The 19,305-nt window shown below is 39.1% G+C and overlaps 2 protein-coding genes across 4 annotated transcripts in view; one reads left to right on the top strand and one right to left on the bottom strand.

Moving 5' to 3' along the window:
* Positions 1-19,305, top strand: part of LOC148373748 (rab3 GTPase-activating protein catalytic subunit-like) — a 191,423-nt gene that overhangs the window by 106,997 nt on the left and 65,121 nt on the right. The window lies entirely within an intron of this gene.
* On the bottom strand, positions 1,074-17,521 carry cavin1a (caveolae associated protein 1a). 2 transcript variants are annotated; one of them, XM_088329004.1, is made up of 3 exons: positions 17,478-17,521; positions 15,189-15,668; positions 1,074-4,609 (listed from the first exon to the last, which is right to left on the bottom strand). In XM_088329004.1, the coding sequence occupies exons 2-3, from the start codon at positions 15,657-15,659 to the stop codon at positions 3,854-3,856; spliced, it is 1,227 nt and encodes a 408-aa protein (XP_088185130.1). In that variant the 5' UTR covers positions 15,660-15,668; positions 17,478-17,521; the 3' UTR covers positions 1,074-3,853. The 2 variants fall into 2 exon arrangements, with proteins under 2 accessions (XP_088185130.1, XP_088185122.1); XM_088328996.1 differs by lacking the exon at positions 17,478-17,521 and having other exon boundaries at positions 15,189-15,827.

The raw sequence follows: 19,305 nt of genomic DNA, 5'->3' as shown, positions 1-19,305 counted from the left end.
AGTAATGGCCACAAGATGTCTCCGCTCGGCCATAGTGTGTCTCGGGCGATGGCAAGTTTAGTTGCAGGTCCATCCATCCATCCATCCATTATGTGATCCGCTTCTTCTTAGTAGGGTCGCGGGGATGCTGAAGCAGCTGTCTTCGGGCAGTGGGCAGGGGACACCCTGAACTGGTTGCCAGCCAGTCGCAGGGCACACAGAGACAGACAACTCACTCCATACCTGTCAAGCTCCAGGGCTCCATGCCCGTACAAACTGTCGTATTTTCCCGTACAAAATACAAAATAATCTTACACCATAGTGTTTTTTTTTTCCGGAATGATGGATGATGGGAAATCCCCAGGCGGCAGACGCATGCGCACAGTATCATCAAACCGCTCGCTTTCTTTTGCAACGAAAAAAGCGAGACCGAGATAGAGTTTGATTGATTTGCCGTTTCGTGATTGTCGTTGTTTACCGGATGGTACCCATAATTGACAAATTTACGTTTTTCCGTACAGATTTTCTTGTACGTCGTACACGTCTTAAAATGCATAATACACATACTTTGTACGGCAAAAATGTACAGGTTGACAGGTATGTCACTCACTCATTCACACCTAGGGACAATTTGGACCGGCCAATTAACCTGACCTGCATGTTTTTGAAATGTGGGAGGAAATCGGAGTGCCTGGAGGAAACCCAGGCAAGCATGGAGAGAATATGCAATCTCCGCAAAGGAAGGCTGGTTGCTGGATTCTATCAGAACTATGCCGCAGATGCGCTAACCACTCAGCCGCTGTGCCGCCTAGTTGCAGGTTTTCGCGTTTAATTGCTGTTGCATATGAGCTGTTCTAAGAAGAATATCCACACTGGAAGTCATTTGAATTACTGGCAATGTGACGTCACCGACATTATTGCTGTTTATTGTTTGAGCCCTCTCATTAATATTCACAATTAAAAATATTTTATAGACTGACTCATAGAAACATTTTATATGTCATGTTAGCATTTATAAAACGTTAATGTAAAAGTATTGTTTGTAAATCTTGTATGACTTACGCAATATTACATTGTAAGAAACGCAAATAAAGTCAGGAAAGAAAAATGTGAAAGCTTTATTATTCAAATATAATATATTGAATGATGGAAGTACAGCAGTTTTGCAGTTCTATCGTGAACGGAAACCAGTGCCAATGAACACAGTATCAGCAAGATGCCTGACAAACATGGCAGTGACATCCAAGTTGAGATTCCACTACTTAAAAAAAATAAACATTTGTTTTTTGGGTGATTTTAAACTCCGGCTTACGGTTTTCTGTGACTGTAGCATGAAAATGGTGAAAGTAAGAGAGGGACTGTTTTAAATAAAGTCCAAACGCCAACTGGAACCCCCAAAAAGATGAAAAAGAAGAGATAATTAGAGCGCGTCTAAGAAATATATGTATCACATGAGCAGCTTGGGAGAGGCTGCAATGCTAATTTAATACAGAAGAAGGCGTCAGCAAGTAAAACATTTTAAAATTCCAGACAGCACCTTTGAGCCTTTTCGTTCTGTATTTATATTTAATGCTGCAAATAAATTGCTGCTATACATCACTGCTTTTTATTATAACAACACAAGCTAACACATACAGTATACGCAGTTTGTTTCCAATGGTTTTTCATCATTCTGTTTTATGTGGCACTCTAACAGGAAAACCCTCATTAATCAAAACCTTGAACTCATTGGTTGACCTTCCTAACTACATTTTGGGTTGGTAAACCATCGCAACACATCAAGTCTTGCTGATCAAAGTCACACAATAGCATGTGAGTGTGTGCAGAGAATAGTGGCTGTGTAAACATTGTTGCTCTCTATGAAAGGTGTTCCAACGTATAGAAGCCCTGTTAAGTTCAGTGCAGATAGTTTTTCAATACTTTTGTACAGTAAAAATGGACTAAACTTGTTATAACAGCATTTTACAGAACCTATTGCATCAGATCAACGTTTTAATGTTTGAGTTCACTGCCGCCCATTGAGTTATACGGTGTTGCTGTTTACAGAAGTTGCTGGTTTAACCCTGTATGAAGTTAAGAGGTTCGTGTGGGCTATCTCTGACATAATTGCCCTGCTTATGAGCAGAATCTATGTAGTTTTGGGAATATTTCAAAACATGTTTAGTGAAAAATAAGTTGGTTTTGATTGGGGTTGAGTCTTGAAACCTTCAGGCAAAGTTTCAGACAATGCATACCACCCAACTCCATGCACAAAAGTACGCCGATAAGGGATAGCTGTCACACGTAAACAAGCCAGTACTTGCCAATAATACATGTAGTGTATCCATTTCCTGTTGTCGAACTCACTAGGAATGTTTCTGGCGACTATATTTTATTGATGTAAAAGTGACACCTCACCTTGAGTATTGTATGATATTACCATATTAGAATATTGGAAAACTGTCATCTTTAGGTATTCACATCTATTTCTACAGTGCTTCATCACGAAATAGTATCAAAGGGATCCTTGACTATTTTTGCACTACGCATATTGCACTAATACGATCCCAAAACTGTATGCAACATCCTACATGCCCACATTTCTTGTGTAAATTATAACCTTTATCGTCTTTGCTCCTTTATATTGTGTAAATTATAACCATATCTTCCTTGTTCCTTTATCTTCTTTGTTTTCTTTTGTCCTCACTGTTAAATGTGAAACTGGAGTGCCAAGCCCAATTTCGTTGTCACAATATGTTCAACCCATTTTATAACAATGACAATAAAAGTATATTCTATTCTATTCTATTCTATTCTTATGATCACAGTTAGGATAGTTACACCATCTGCTGACCTCAAATCTTCGGCAAAGGAAGAAAAAAAACTTTCAAACTCCAGCGTGAGGAAAAAATGGTAAACCTTAATAATGTACCACGTATGTTGTATTTCCTCCTCAACAGCCGTAAGCAGGAAAACCTCGGTGCAATGGATGTTGAGTGGGCACCGTGACCCAACACATGAAAAATAAAAACAATAAGTGGAATTGTAAAGAAGCCAATATTAGATACATAATGGTTCTCATAATGTTGTATTGTTGACTATTCTAGCAGTAATACTTCTAGTTGTAGTAGTAGTCTCAAAAAATTACTGATGTAACTGAGAACAGAAATGTAAAGGAAAATCTATTAGAAGAGCATAACTTCATACAGGGTTTATCTAAATTACTTTACCGGTAAATAATAGTCGCTGTTTGCTGCACAAATTTTAGTGTGATTGGTTAAATCTGATGATAGCCACAATTACTTTTGGAAGCGTGAACTCTGGACACTTATAAAATGTTATTACTATTGTGAATGTATGACATTATTATATTATTTACTCTATCTTCCCGGCATACTTTTTATGAGTAAAATATGCGATCCGTGGTATTAACCTGCTGTTACTACACTTGCTCTCTTGCACACTCTCATAAATCATACTTACATTTACACTTTAAATCATAGGCACACTTTGTGAGCTCCCCTAAAACCTTCCAGGTGACTTTCAGTTACCCTCGTGAATTACATGTATATACTGTACATGCAAAATATAATCCCATATATAACATCAGCAAAGATCATTTATAACTTTTGGTTTTCTAGTTGGCACTCCAGTCATGAAAACTACATGCTAAAAGCACAAACAGTGTTAAACATGTCCAATTAGTCTGTAAGCATTGTTTGGTTTTCGGTAAATGTGGACAACGGGTAGTTTGAAAACCCTATGGATACATGAATAAAACAAAATGAATAAAAATGAACAGATGGGAATATTTGCATCAAGTCCTCATGGCTACTAATATGTGTCCTCTTGTATATTCGGTGTTTTTCCTCTGCCTTTTCTTGGGACCGGCTACTTAGTCACGCTGTGTTTTCGGTAATTGGTCTTCCTCCATCCTGACCAGCTCAGGGTAATTCAGCATTGACTCCATCTCCGGGCTTTCTAGACTTACCAGCTCTCCTTCCACTACATCCCCACCAACATGCACACCCAGCCCGTTCTCCCCACCTTCAGGCAGGCCCCCCTCTACCATCTCCTCGGCGGGGTCTGCCAGTACCACCTTTTCTACGCCGTCGCGGATCTTCTTGACATGGAAAGTAAAAGGGGGAACGCGGTAAACACTGGTCCTGGACCGGGCATAGACGGGGTGGTCAGGTGTGAGGGACTTCTTCATCTTCTCCTTGGAGTTCTTCATTTTAACCCGGCGTTCCATGTTGGGGGTCATACGGCTGCTCAACGTGGTCATCTTCTTTTCTAGCGTGTGCTTGGTTTTTTCCAGGTTCTCACGGGTTTTCTGCCTAGTCTTCTCCAGGTTCTCACGGGTCCTCAACTTAGTCTTATCAAGGTTTTCCTTGGTCTTCAGCTTGGTCTTCTCCATCTGCTCCTTGGAGAAGGCTTTCTTGATGCTGTCCACTTGCCGTTTGGTGGAACGCTGCAGGCGCTTAGTTCGGGACTCCTCCACAATCTCTTCGATCTCCACCTCTTCCTCGGAGTTGAGGTTTTCAGGTTGACCTCTGTTTTCACCACCTTCGTCAGATATCTGATTTGCCACCGCCCCATCCTCAGCAAGGGCCTCTGCTGCTTTGGGTGCCTTTCCTGACTTCATTTGGTCCTGAAATGATAAAACGCAATCCATTTAATCATCTCATATTAAACTGGTTAGAATGTAACTTCATATGTGCTAAACTCCAAACAATTTATTGTTTCTGAATTGAAAGCTTTAGAGTCATCTTCATGAAAAGTGGTGGTGTAAAGCACATTTACAGAGTGCCATCCAGTGGTTGCACACAGCAACGGGTGACCATATAAATAAATATTAGGAATGGACAGATTTCACATTGAAGTGGTCTGTCTTTTTTGGAAGCCATATCTTTCTCTATGAGGATACATGGCTCAGGGACAGTGGCGCCACAGTTCTCCACCCCCTAAAAATCTGTTTGCCACCCCACTGGCCACCCCGCTTTCCAGTGTATTGTTAGGTTTTTGTCACATCAGTCATACATTTCATCCCTAATACACAGCCACGCAAGCAGTTGCAACTCACCTTTACAGAAGTCCCCCATCCTTCCAGCATAATTTTTCCCCAAACCAAGTTCTGCCATGACCACCCCCTTATCGCTATGATTGGCTGATATCTTTTCGCTTGCCTTGCTTCAATGTTTTGCTTTGTCCGTGCTGTCTCAGCCGGGGGCGAAACCCCTTGCACTTGTGCTAGGCCCTAGCAGCTAGGGTCACGCTTAGCCATCTTGTGGGATGTGGTCAAATGCCATAATTACGAAGGTCATCATATTTTAAGTTAGCTGAGAGTTAAAGCATTTTAGGGGTGCTAAGTGTTGAATCACGAAAGGCTAGGTCCATAAATCTTGATGAGTTTGTGCATGCGTTTTCCAAAAAAACATACCAACAGGCAAGTATAACTGTCCTTAAACATACTGAAAGCCTGGCAAAGTCTTTTTGTTTTTTTTTGGTTCAGTATATTTGTTCAGAGAGTTCAATAATTATTTTTGCATTACTCTGATCAATGATGTGAGTGTATGTTGCACATATTGTAGTCTGGTAATTTGTTGATCCCTGTTTGAAAGTTCGTTTTATGTTTTAGTCAGTAATAATCATTATTTTTGTTGAATGAAGTAATTATATGATTGTATGTTGAACATATGGCAAAGCCTGGTAATCTGTTGATCCTTTCTTAATTTTTTCGGCTCCAATTATGTTCCTTTTTTGGGGGCGCTTTTAACAGTTTGGGTTGCCAACCCCTGGACTAGACGCTACACAGATGAAAGAAAGACATGTGATCCAGTCATCAAAACGGACATTCCTGTCATGCGGAGTGGTGTGGACTGGGTGGGGTGGCGCAGTTCCGTCTGTGCAGGTTTATTCTGGGCTGGCCTTTTCCTCTCTCTGAATCGCAAGCGGTATTATGTGGCTACCTGCCAAGCTGGTGCTCAACCCTATACATGGACACTGCCGTCTCCCTCCCCCTTGCATGGCAACAGGTAAACACGAGGCCTTGTTGCCATGGCAACCAGCTCCACTCCTCGCATGACACAGCTGTTGCAGTTTGAAAGGGCAAACAGCTCATGCCATGACACCACTACGTCAAGTTTAAATTATGTTAATTGAAGAAAAATGACTCTTGGCTTTTCAAACATCTGCTAAAAGAAAAATGATATGACGTGAAACATTTTAATTGATCAACTTTGAGCAGCCAGTGACAAACTATCCCAGAAATTAGTTTCAAAATTATAGCGTCTAATGCACATGTGTCAAACTCATGGCCTGCTGGCAAAATGTTGTCCACCACATCATTTTATGTGGCCGGCGAGAGCTTAAAACTATCTGAGCATCTGATTAATAAATGGGTTAAGAGTGCGTTGAACAACAACTTCATTTCCCACAATACCTATAGAATAGGATCTCCGCAAAGTGACGGCTCAGCGCCACTACATGCCAGTAATTTCAAATTTATGTCAATGAGCTGAATAGAGAAATAACAAATCCTAAAAATAACACATTTTTTTATTTTTTATGCAGTAATAGCTATACATATGAGATTTATTTGTTCCTGGATAGTGTTCATATCTAGAATTGCTTGTATATCCAGCAAATTTTCCCAATATTAAATATCTGAAAACCTATTAATTTGTGCTTGGCTCTGCCAAAACATCCAAATTAATACTGAATAGCTATAAAACGCCTCTTCCTGTTCATCGGTGGTTCGCGCCCCGGCCGAGTCATTCCTAAGACTTAAAAAGTGGTCGGCGGCGCCCTCTGTTGGCTGCGGCTGCATCGGCTCGCTACAACGGGTCAGGTGCAATCGACATTTCGTTCTGTGTACATTGTTACACAGAATGACAATACAAGGAAATTATTATTATTATTATTATCAAATACACATTCAGATAGTCATTGAACATAGCCGTTATAAAATAAAAAATAAAAAACTATTGGCTCATGGATCCCTTAACCTGAAAGTTTGTACCACCACCACTTTTTGGGCAAGTATATATATATATATATATATATATATATATATATATATACATATATATATATGTATATATATATATGGACTTTCTCCCTATATATATATATATATATATATATATATATATATATATATATATATATATATATATATATATATATATATATATATATATATATATATATGTATATATATATATATGTGTGTGTGTGTGTGTGTGTGTACGCACAAACAACTGCTGCCCGTCATCACCGAGGTCTGGCCCATCTTTGAGGAGCGGGATGGTGGCCAAATGTGTAAGTGTTCTGTATATATATATATATATATATATATATATATATATATATGCCCGAACTGTGCTTTATGGCTGAACTACGCACTTGGGGTTTACTTGAGCCAGAGTCCCTCAATTCAAGTGTGCACTGCAAGTGCAGTGCCTGAACGAACGGTTTGGCGCCAAAGTGCCCCTCTCGGTGACATGCAGCGAACAAAAGTTAACAAAATGGCACCGAAAAGAAAAGCAAAATTCTGCAGCTCAAACGCTGCAAATAGTGAAATATTTGCCCCCAATGGCAGAAAGTTAGTTTATTAAGCTTGTAAGATATTGGCAAGAAGCAGAAATGACATCTGATGTGCGGAGTTGGAAGGAGGAAGCCGCACGTCTTTTACCCAAACACAGGGGAGGAAAATTTGTTTCGATTTAGTGATTTGGAGTTAAACTTATAGTTTGATAAGCATTTTCTTTATCTATATATTTTTTAAGTAAAAGTAGGTAAATGCAGTGTGGATTCTCCACGAAGGAGAAAAAAAAACGGCGACAGAGAAGCCAGAGCGGCCTGACCTAATAATTGACATTTCTAGTCCAATATCTTACCTCTACTCCATATACTGCGGATATAATAGGGTCAGCTAATTTGTCGCTTTTGCACAAGTAAATCAAATCTGGCTATGATATTGTGACTGCATTACCTGCCTGTATTTGACATTCAAAATATATAGTTTAAATCCTTACAATGATAATATTGAAGGTCTCATTGTAAAGAGCATTCCTGGTGAGGCTCCCCTATTACGCTCAAATGTTGCACAGAAGTCATTCCTTTTCAGGCAGTGCGAGACGAGGCCTCCGTGGTCGGATCAGCTGTCATGGAACGTCTGCCTCTTGCAGCTGTGCACTATGCTTCCACAATGAGTGATAGTCCTACAAGCAGGAGGCCCTGGGAGAACGTTGATCGTCCACGTTTTCCTCATGGACCTTGTGAATCTCTAAAGAGTACCATAGAGCTAAAATAAACCCAGACTGTGTGTTCATTTGTGGAACTTGTCTGTCATGACCACCCACGTATCTTCAATTTTTGGACCGCCACCACATATTTGGACTGAGTGCATTCAAAACAAGTTTGAGTTTTGGTTGTAATAGAAAATTAAATAAGCACCAAACAGAGACCTCAGTATTTCAATTACCTAACACGGTTATATGACTTGCCACTAAATGGGGGAGTTGGGTTATTCCTATTCATAAGTAGGAAAACTCTTTTAGATTCTGTGTAATGGAAACTGTAATATTTTCACTTGCTAATGGTATAAATGCTTCGGTTTGTGTTAGGAACTTATGATGAAGTAACAGCACCTTTGCTCTTGGAGGGCGTCATCCCCGTAGACACACCTAACGTAGTTTGAAGCATTTTCTTCACCTCAAAGTTTCCACTAGTGGATGGCTGGAACAATCTAAAATCTGTCCATCGTACTTGATCACATTAGAAATTAAGAAAAGTCTCATGTCAATGATAGGACAAAAAATTACTTGCAGTACTGAAATACACGTTCATAAAGGCCCTTTTTGACCGAGTGAGATTGACAAAAAACTTACTGCAATAGTAGGACAAACAGAAATAAAACATCAAATGAAAATAGTTTAAATAGTATGAATAGGGATAATTTTAGAAGGAATAAAATGTTTCATTACTAAAGTACCATAATGAAGGACCAGACATTGATATTGAAAAAGGAACCACATAAAAACACAATGTATTATTTCAAAACAGGTTAGTTTTTATTAATAATTTATAAATACTAGTAAAGTACGTTTGTTGCAGGACCATTTAGTAGTTTAAAAAAATGAATTCCTTAAAAAACAAAACTGATTTGAATAATAAGCAGAAATACATGAACTATTATATAAATGTGTATATATTTACTTGAAAGTCAAGAAATCTATTCAAAATTACATGGGGCTGACCTAAAGGGAGCTCATATGATTGTCCGCCATCTTGCTGCTAAGGATAGCCCCAAAAAACAAAAACCGTATGAAAGGATAGGCCAAAAAAAAAAAGAAGTAAACTGGTGCGGTTTGGTCACTTTAAGTCTCGTAGTTTGTTACCTTCCTTGCACCACACAATACAGCGACATCTAGTGGTCAAATCATACACCGTGTCCCTTGGAAGGAGATGTACAGAATTTGTAACTTTGTTACTCCCTACCGCCGTCACCTAGCTTGCGGCCGAAGTCAGTTCATTCATGATGCGCATGCAAGTGCCTGCATTTCTTAGATGCACTCTTCTTTTTTTCTTTTTTTGGGGGTTTGGGTTGGCATTTGGACTCTGCTTGAAGCAGGCCTTTTCTTACTTTCACCATTTTCATGTTACATTTATATATATATATATATATATATATATATATATATATATATATATATATATATATATATATATATATATATATATATATATATATATATATATATATATATAAATAAAAAAAAATGTGTGGGGGTGAGCATGATGTCACATTCCAGCACTCCCCCAGTTCCCATTTCTCAGACCAAATGTGTTCCACCCCAAACAGCTATGCTCAAAATAAGATAAAAGCTGATAGTAGGGTTCCTACAGCTTAAGGCAAGTTAAATTCAGGACTTTTTAAGAGTTTTTAATGCCTTTAGAAATCCAATTTAAGACCAAGTCCATAAAAAACACCACAATTGAAACAACAGCAACAAAAAAACACAAATATTTCTTGCACACAATACATAGTGTCTTGTACACATTAGCTGGTATAGCTTTGAGAAATGGCATAAAACGTTCGTTGGACAGCCACTTCCAAAGTTGCAATGTGTATTGTGTATATTCCTAAGACATGCGTCTGCCCTAGAAGGCTCGACTGAAACCACATCACCGTTTTAATAGTTCCGTTGATGTGGTCACGCGATGTTGCCACCAAAGTGAATTGATGAAATATTAAAAATATAATTGATAAATCTTACTAAATCTTTTTAAATCTTACTAATGTGTAAGACTTTTGAAAATTGGATTGATAGGACATTTTTTGCAAATTAAGGCCTTATTTTTTAGAATAATGAATTCAATGCCTTTTAAGCCTTTCATACTGCATAGATACTTAATAGAGAATATATTCTACCTACTACTTTTTAAAGACACCTCAAAGGACGCACCCCAGCTTTAAGGACTCCTGAAAAGTATATTTGCTTGGACATGATCATACACATATTTTTTGAGTGTAAATAAATTATCTTGGTTAAGAAAGTTAAACCCTGATACCAAATTATTTGTTATGTCTACTTTCTTAACTACAGCTTTACTCTTACTAATCCAGATAATTCTTAAAAAACTCGGGGAGTATTTATTTATATATAGATAGAATCGGATTTCTCCCAAGAGTTTTCATTGTCACCATTGATTTATTTTTCCGGAAGTAAGTTACTGCAGTTTTTTTTTTACAAATTTTTTCAACATTTTAAATTGCCCTGGTTGCCATTCTAAACCTGATCAAGGTGCACCCTGTGTAATATAATGTAAAGTATAAGATAAAATAGGATTGACAGAACATAGAAAAAATATTGGGGGAAAAAATGTTTCCTGTGAAAGAGATTTCTAATAGTCGACAACATGAAAAGCAAGTTGCATGTTAAAATTATTGGCTATGTGAGCTGACATTCAACAGTGAAATGTGAAGCCTGCCAGACAGCTTTTCATTTGCACGTAAGAAATGCACGCTGAATTTTAGGATGGCGGGCCCCAGGTCTGATGGAATGAAGAAGCTGATGTGGCGTGCGAGCGGCTAAGCAAAGAAGACGGAGTAAAATTCCGGGTTAAAGGTTGGAGCCAAGTGGAAGAAAATCTGAGCTGAAGAAGAGTAGGGAAGATGCCAGTGACATGAATCACAAGACTAAATTTGAACAAGGTTTGTGTTTGTCCTAAACTGGGCTTTTCTAAGTTTAGCATCAAGAAACAATTGTAACAAGTGGACATGATTGGTACACTCAAGTGCTGCGCTGAGTGATACATGAGAGGCAGATGAGCTTGGCTCAACGACAAGCAGACGCTAAGTGAGACGTGATGGTAGACCATCGCGGCTTTAACCGCAGCACACCCAGATTTCAGTCTCACAATCCCAATGGACTCAGGCATCACTGGATTTAGCAACACAATCAAACTGATGCTGCACAAAGTCAAAAATCTACAAAAACATGTGTTCTCATAAAATAAACATTTGGCACTGTTGCAATAACTGAGTCTGACTAAATTGGACAAAGTTTTTGAGTGTCCAGCACATTCCCTGTTTGCTGAGTACAATCGGCCTTAATTTTAAATCCATTTATCGAAATCTACTGGGGCTTCCCAAACTACAGACCAGGGGTCATTTGCGGCCCGCTGACCAAATTCCATTGGTCCGCAGCACATATTAAAAATGATATTTGCTATTTAAAGATGCTTTTTAATCCACTATATAGCTTTATATATCCAAATATGTTAAGACCATATTTAAAATTTTTCGATATTCCTATGAATCTCCATTTAAACTGGGTCCACCCAAGTTGTAAACAGCTGCAAATGGCAGTAAATACTGTATATTAAAGTAAAATTGTTTCCTATATTGTATAATATTTGGGAGAATTTTCTCAAGGTTTCTTCATTTTCCTCATGTTGAGGTTTTTGGGTGATTCCTTGCCCTGGTGTAGGTTTTAAATCAGGGGATGGTGTAATAATAGTCTGTGGTTTTCAATAATCTGTGGTCTGTGCAGCCTTTTTAGACTCATTGTGATTAAGGGCTATACATCAAACATGACCTGACTTGACTTGACTATTTTAAGCTACAGTTTGAATCAAATTGTCTCTTTTTATCTTTAAATGTCTCTCTAAGTATCCCAGAGGGAAAACGTTTAGACTCCTGTGGTCTAATGGGTATCTGGGGAAAAAAAACGGAGACTGGCAATAAATGCCAACTTTTAACAGTATTTTTCTTGACAGTCTTAAATCCAAGAATGTTTAAATGTGGGGGACTGGGAGGTGAGGGTGATGGCCGGTTTTGGTTCCCAGACACCTACATTGAAGGTGTGATGACAAACAAAGAAAGTCTAAGGGTGAGAACTTTTGTATCCAACAAATGTTTCAAGTACCTACATCAGTCCCAGAATATCTAGGATGGTTGACAAAGTGACTTACATAGCTCATAATCCGCTCATTCTCTCAGCCAAGTGCAAACACACTAGGAGGTAAGGTTTCATTTATTGGTTGTATTATTCCAATTCAGATATTGATGACGTATTCTGCCCACTAAGAAAACAAATAACTACGTATTACTTGGGAAAAAATGCTAATCAAATCTAAAATATACTTGTAATCAAGTGAAATAAAAGAGTTCCCATAGGCTTTTAGTACTTTTGTTTATAATTTTTGTATCTGCAATTTTATTAAAAGTTTGGCCTTTTCACAATCTAGTCCAGACTTGAGGAGTTAGGGTTGTTGTGCATTGAGTTAGTTACTGCTTTATCCTAACACCACATGGAACGAGACTTTTATTGTGATACAATTTTTTAAAACAGCTAATTGTATTGTATCTCTGGCAAAGAAATGATAAAAGAATATATGACTCATACGTTACCTATGTTCAGTATTCAAATTATAGGCCACACAAAAGCAGGATCTGGACAGAAGACCTTCTTTCATGGGTTTTGCTCACGTGCCCTTCCTGTTGCCATCTGCTGTATCTATTCTCAGTGCATTATAAGGGTGTTAAAATAAGATCAAAATTCGACACCATAGTTACTGATGCATTAAAAAGCCAGTCTACACAGTCCTTGAGGGACTACAAAGGTAAAAGCTATTAGCAATGACCACATACATTGATGAGGGACCTTTTAAAGAACAAGTTATATGTTCCACTAACATTCAAGATACCGTCACCCCAGCGTGCCTCACCCTTATCTCATTCTTAACCCGATTCAGAGTCTAAATTTGTCTCCGTGTAACACATTAACACACGCGGAAGTAAAAGTGCTATACATCAACAGAGGCCAAAGTGTAGTTGCAGCTTAGTCTATACAAGCCACCAATTAAAAACTACGCTGTTCAATCTTGCAGACAAAAAATAAACCAGTTTGTGAGGGTGAAAAATAGAATAGTGAAAGTTATAACAGCTAGCTCTCAACAGCTGCTCAGAAAATGTGAAATGTGAAAAAATGAGAACTGCAAGTGTGCTATTTGATTACCCATAATGTTTGGTCCCTAACTGAAATTTAGCCACGATTTGTAAACAAATCAATAAAACAAAGTTTGAATAAATTAATTCAACACTTTTTTTTCTAAAAAAACGGAACAATCTATGATTGCACTGAGAAGGAATTATGTGATGTGGAGGCAAAAAGTCTAAATCCATGAAGCACCCAAAAATTGAGGGTTCAGAACTTTCGATGAACATTTTGAATTGTACGGAATAAAAACATCAATCATTAGATTATTGCCCGACTAATATCTGTGTTTGCTGAAATAAATGTAATTTGTTCGAATTTTAATCAAAATAAATCAATTGATGATGTAATTGACATTTTTATGATGAAACAGCCAACCACAAAGTTTTATTAAAACACCAATTTGTTGATGAAGATCAAGCATTACTTTGAGTCACTGTCTTGGTGACTCGCTCACAGTCCTGCTACGTTGTTGACACACATTGTTGAGACTAGTTACAATCTGAAATCCAGTTTATTTGTGCAAAATGGAACCTACATGAAAGTTTGGATATTTTCTGAATTGTTTAACATTTTAACAAGGATCTGAAATACACGCCAATTGCCAGAATAGATCTGATTGGTCAACTTCAGGCTTCAATTGTCATTACCGAGCGGTAAACTGACTCGTCGAATAGTTTATTGGAAAATCAGCCTTGATTGTTTTGAGAACACACATAGAATTAAACTTTGACATTTAGAACTGCATGTTTCTAAACAAATCAAAGAGCAAAACTAAACCTCTCCCATGTTTACGCATTCGGTAGCCTTTATTCTTATGACTTTTGTAGCTGCCATCAAGTACAAATAACCTAGATTTCTGTGAGAGACCTTTACAATACTTGAAACAACATCTTCATCTTTTGCCACCATAGGGTTCCAACTATGCTCAAGGGTGGGGCTCTAGTTCGCAAGCTCAACTACTCGCACCCCTTGCCCGGAATTCAGGAGGCAGATACATTTATTTACACATACGTATTAATAGCGTTTGGCCGGCTAATCACGATGGTAATCCTGTGGAATGGGAGTGGCTTGTTGCAGCTTTTATATGACACCAAACAACACAAGTTTGGCACCGTACTATGATGTACAGCAAGGGTCTCCAACCTTTTTTACTTCGAGAGTTAATTTTAGTTTCTAATCAGTGCAAAGAGAACCAAGTTTGATATGCATTTATTAAAAATAACAACTTACTTATGTTATCACCATGTTATAACTATGTTATTACCCGGGTAGATATTGAAAGTGCGGTTAAAGAAACTCTGTCAACCACAAAAAATAATAATTTTACTATAAAATAACAATGACCCAGCACTGGGAAGTCATTTTCAGAACAGGTCCGCGGGGACCTAAGCTGTTCTTAGGGGAAACCGTGTTGTAGACCTCGGGTGTACAGAGTAAGAAGAGCATGTAGCATTTAAAAATTATGGCTAAAACATTTTGCTTAACTAATTTTTACATTTAATACAGAGTAGTTTTTTAAAGTTTAAATTCAGCCCATGAATACATGATTGTTGCTTCTTCCTATTATTAGGCCCCCTGCTGTCCCTTTTCCGCCATGTACAGCAGAAATGTCCTTTGTTGTCAGGTTGCACGAAAAGCAAGCTAGCAAAACACAGTAAACAACGAGCTCATATGAGAAACCCAGATTCCTCATCCATCCTGATCTTTGTTCTTGCTCACCTGGTAGAGGAGGACTTTAATGTTGCGTCTTTTAAGCAGCTCACACTCATTGCTCTCCAGCTTCTTGATCTGGCCTGCCTGTTTCTCCAGGTTGCTGCGCACCGTCTTCACGTTGACGCTAACCTTGCGAACCTTGTCCAGCATTTTGGTGACAGTGTTGGACGTGCCCAGATGGTTCTTGGACAGGTTGGAAAGCTCCCCCTGAATGGTAGACACTGACTTCTCCATGGCCCCCTGCCGTCCCTCCAATCCCGTCTGGGTCTGCTGGATCTGGTCAACCATGCCAATGATTTTGTCAAGCAGGGCCAGGACCATAACACCGTTTATCTGGGCTTCACTTTTTGCATCTTCAACGCCGTCTTCACCATCCATAGCCGGCTCCGTCGCGGCGTGCACCAGGGCAACGTCGTCTTCATCGCAAGACCCCTCTGTCAGAGCTGAGTGCTCCCTTTGGACTCCTGTCTCCGCCATGGCTAACAGCTTCAAAAACAAACGGCTCTTAATGCCACTGCAGATAAAAATACACCTTTTGAAATAGAACTAGACGGGGTCCCCTTTACTCTCTCCAAACGTTGCCTTTCTTTCTACTCACTATACCCGCAGTGCCTCTGGGATGCCAGCCAGCCTATCAAGGGGAGTTGGGCCTCTCACTGCTCAGGCATGTGTGGCTCCACTCAAACGCTGTCGTTCCATGTAAAACCACCCAGTCAGAATTTTCCTGACCCACCAACCCGGGCCCCTGTTGGAAGGACCCCGCCCTTCACAGTCCTTCTGGGGACATAGGCAGCTTGCTCTAAATAGTGGGGACATGAGGAATTATTTAAACTAAAAAGATCTAGTATGCAAGCTCACAAACAACATGTGAATGTAATTTTTTACATTATTGCAATCAGTGCAACTTTTACTGTCAATTACATGCGTGACTTTTTTTGCCAGCTTTGTTCAAATGATCTTTAGCAGGGGTCTCAAACGTGGTGCCCGTGGGTACCAGGTAGCCCCGTAAAAACAACTGCATAGCCCACGCACATGTTCTGAAAATAGCTCACCAGTGATAAGGTGATTTTCTAGTAAATTGGATTTCTAACTGACATGATGTTTAAGTGGTTGTCTTAACTTCTGATAATTCCAACCTGGCCATAACATAGAAGCAATATGGATAACATTTGTTGTTATTTTAGAATTTTATAAATAAAAATGGTAGCCCTTCGCGCCAACCAATAACAAAAAGTATCTCTCAGCTTCAAAAACGTTGGTGACCCTTATCTACAGTACTTTGATAATTTATTTTAAGTGTTAGAATTTTTAGAATTTATAAGAAAAACACTAACAAAACAATGCCTGGTAATTCTTATAATAGATTTCCTTCTTTCTGTACTTTTTGTTTTGTTTTGTCCCTGAGTGTTGGACAACTTTCATTTTGCTAAATAAAAGTAACTGGTCGTTACGCGATTGAGTTCATCCTTCCTGCCTCTTGCCTCCGTTCTGGTCCGGTCTCGTGACAGAATTAGAGACTCTTGTTAAAACTGCACACAGTCTCATGATTGCCGAAGTGAAGACACCTGTGGCAATCGTTTGTCGCGCCGGAGCGCGCTCTCTGATTTGCTGACGTTCACTTTTTAAGCGGTCAGGGTCCAGACAAGGACGTCCGATCGTACTCCTGTGTTCCTGTGTGTTTCGCCAGAGGCGTGTTCAGGAGAGTGATCAGACATGTAGTCTCTTGATAATCGCTTGCCGCGCACTGCTGAACGTTTTGTAATCGCTCACTGTGATTGCCTTACTGATCCAAAATGGCCGACGACAGTACAATGGATTTCGTTCTACAGCTTGCTTTGAGCGAGTTGGCTGATATGAGCGACAGTTCGCATATTGACACAGTTAAGGTTATCCTAAACGCAGTGGAAGGGTCATACCTGTCTTGCATTGTTCACAAACATTACCAGGCAATGTAAGACGATATATTACATCGCCAACAGCACTCGTCAGGGTGAGATCCTCCATCTTCTGCACTGTCGACGCCATGTTGGAAATCAAAGTAAGCGGTCTTTCTCCCGTGATTACTCGGGCACGCGAGCGCTCAATAATCACTGGCCGTTCAGAAGCTAGCGATAGCTCGCGATAGCAATCACTCACTCTCCTGAACACGCCTCAGATTAGCAAGTACCAAAGACTACTCTCCTGTTTTGATTCCTGCCTTCGGTTCCGACCTGTTTCTGCCCCGTGTTTACGAGCTACTCTCCTGCCCTGCCCTAGCCATCGACCTGCCCACTAAGACGTATTGATTCTGCCTACCTGTCACGGGACTGCCGTCCGTCCGATCGCTGCGAACCTTCAGCTCCCGCTAAGAGAAGTGCCACTTCCGCGTCACGAGCGACCTGAGGCGTGTTCAGGAGAGTGAGTGATTGCTATCGCGAGCTATCGCTAGCTTCTGAACGGCCAGTGATTATTGAGCGCTCGCGTGCCCGAGTAATCACGGGAGAAAGACCGCTTACTTTGATTTCCAACATGGCGTCGACAGTGCAGAAGATGGAGGATCTCACCCTGACGAGTGCTGTTGGCGATGTAATATATCGTCTTACATTGCCTGGTAATGTTTGTGAACAATGCAAGACAGGTATGACCCTTCCACTGCGTTAAGGATAACCTTAACTGTGTCAATATGCGAACTGTCGCTCATATCAGCCAACTCGCTCAAAGCAAGCTGTAGAACGAAATCCATTGTACTGTCGTCGGCCATTTTGGATCAGTAAGGCAATCACAGTGAGCGATTACAAAACATTCAGCAGTGCGCGGCAAGCGATTATCAAGAGACTACATGTCTGATCACTCTCCTGAACACGCCTCAGCTCCCCACAATCAACGATCACTGGATCGTGGGTGCCAGCTTACATCTCCTTTCAAATAAAACTAAGAAACTAACGCAATTGGGTTCCCGTCTCCGTTCCTGGTTCCTGACACACAGCTGGATTTTGAAGATTGTATAATAAGATATGGGTGGAAGACCATTGCTGGGAAAGTACAGATACAAAAGGATACAGCAAGTAAATACTTCACTCAAATATATGGATGGACATAAGTGCCTTTATAACAACTAAAATGAATAATGTGATTATCACTGTAATGCCGTGATGATCACATAATAAACTTAATATAGCTGGAAAACTCATGTTATGGTGACAACATACTCAGTGATACGTGTTAATAATCTAACAATAGATAAGCAATATCTAAAAAGTATTCCTTGTTGACTGGCATAAAATGTGTGTGCATCAGAAAAAAATAGTGCAATTACAATAGTTGCAACAATGTGCAACAAAAAAAGAACTTTCGTGTTCATAGGCAGAATACTTTTTCACATCGTGGAAGCAGCCTGCTCCATCTGAGTGCATTCATGTATCAACCAATAGCTACCAATATTACTAAAGATTGTCATAACTTGGTTATTTCTGTTTTCCCTATTTTCTCACTAACATTTGTCTCTAGTACCCTAAAAATTGTGTGATGATGAGACGCTATCGGATGCCTTTTCTTGTGTGTTTTCTACATCCCTAAGGATATAGTGATTACACAGTGGATTGAGGGTTGCAGTGCTTCTATTACTTTATTACGATTATTATTTTTGTTATTATTATTTTTATTATGCTTGCAGAGCCTGTTACGATAAGTATTGGGGCGATAAATGTGCTACTTGGTGCTACATGTGCTTACTTTATTTATTTGATTCATACTATTTTTTTTTATTGTTTATTACAACACTTGAATTTACGTTTATTATTTTAATCTAATTTTAATTCCATGTTTTCTCACTAACACTTGTCTCTGTTTATTATTTTAATCTACTTTTAAATTAAATTTATTTTTTGGGTTGATTGGATCATATTTGGCATATGGATTCTATTTAAACCAAGTTACATATTTACTTTTTCCATATTTGCTGAAAGTATTCCCGTTCCCACAAAAATATTTTATATAGCTGATGCTATATTTTATTAGTTATTTTTTGTTGTTTTTGTGTTCTGTACAGCCCTTTGAGACTTTCTGTGATAAAGGGCTATAAAAAAATATGACTTGACTTGACTTTACTTTTACAGTATGTTCAAAATATCAACGCTTTCTATTC

The sequence above is a fragment of the Urocampus carinirostris genome, chromosome 1 (genome assembly GCF_059441175.1).
Source record: "Urocampus carinirostris isolate Australia breed hairy pipefish chromosome 1, RoL_Ucar_1.0, whole genome shotgun sequence".
NCBI classification, from domain to species: Eukaryota; Metazoa; Chordata; class Actinopteri; order Syngnathiformes; family Syngnathidae; genus Urocampus; species Urocampus carinirostris.
Note: the sequence above shows the minus strand (reverse complement) of the source record. Positions and strands in the feature narration are given on the sequence as shown.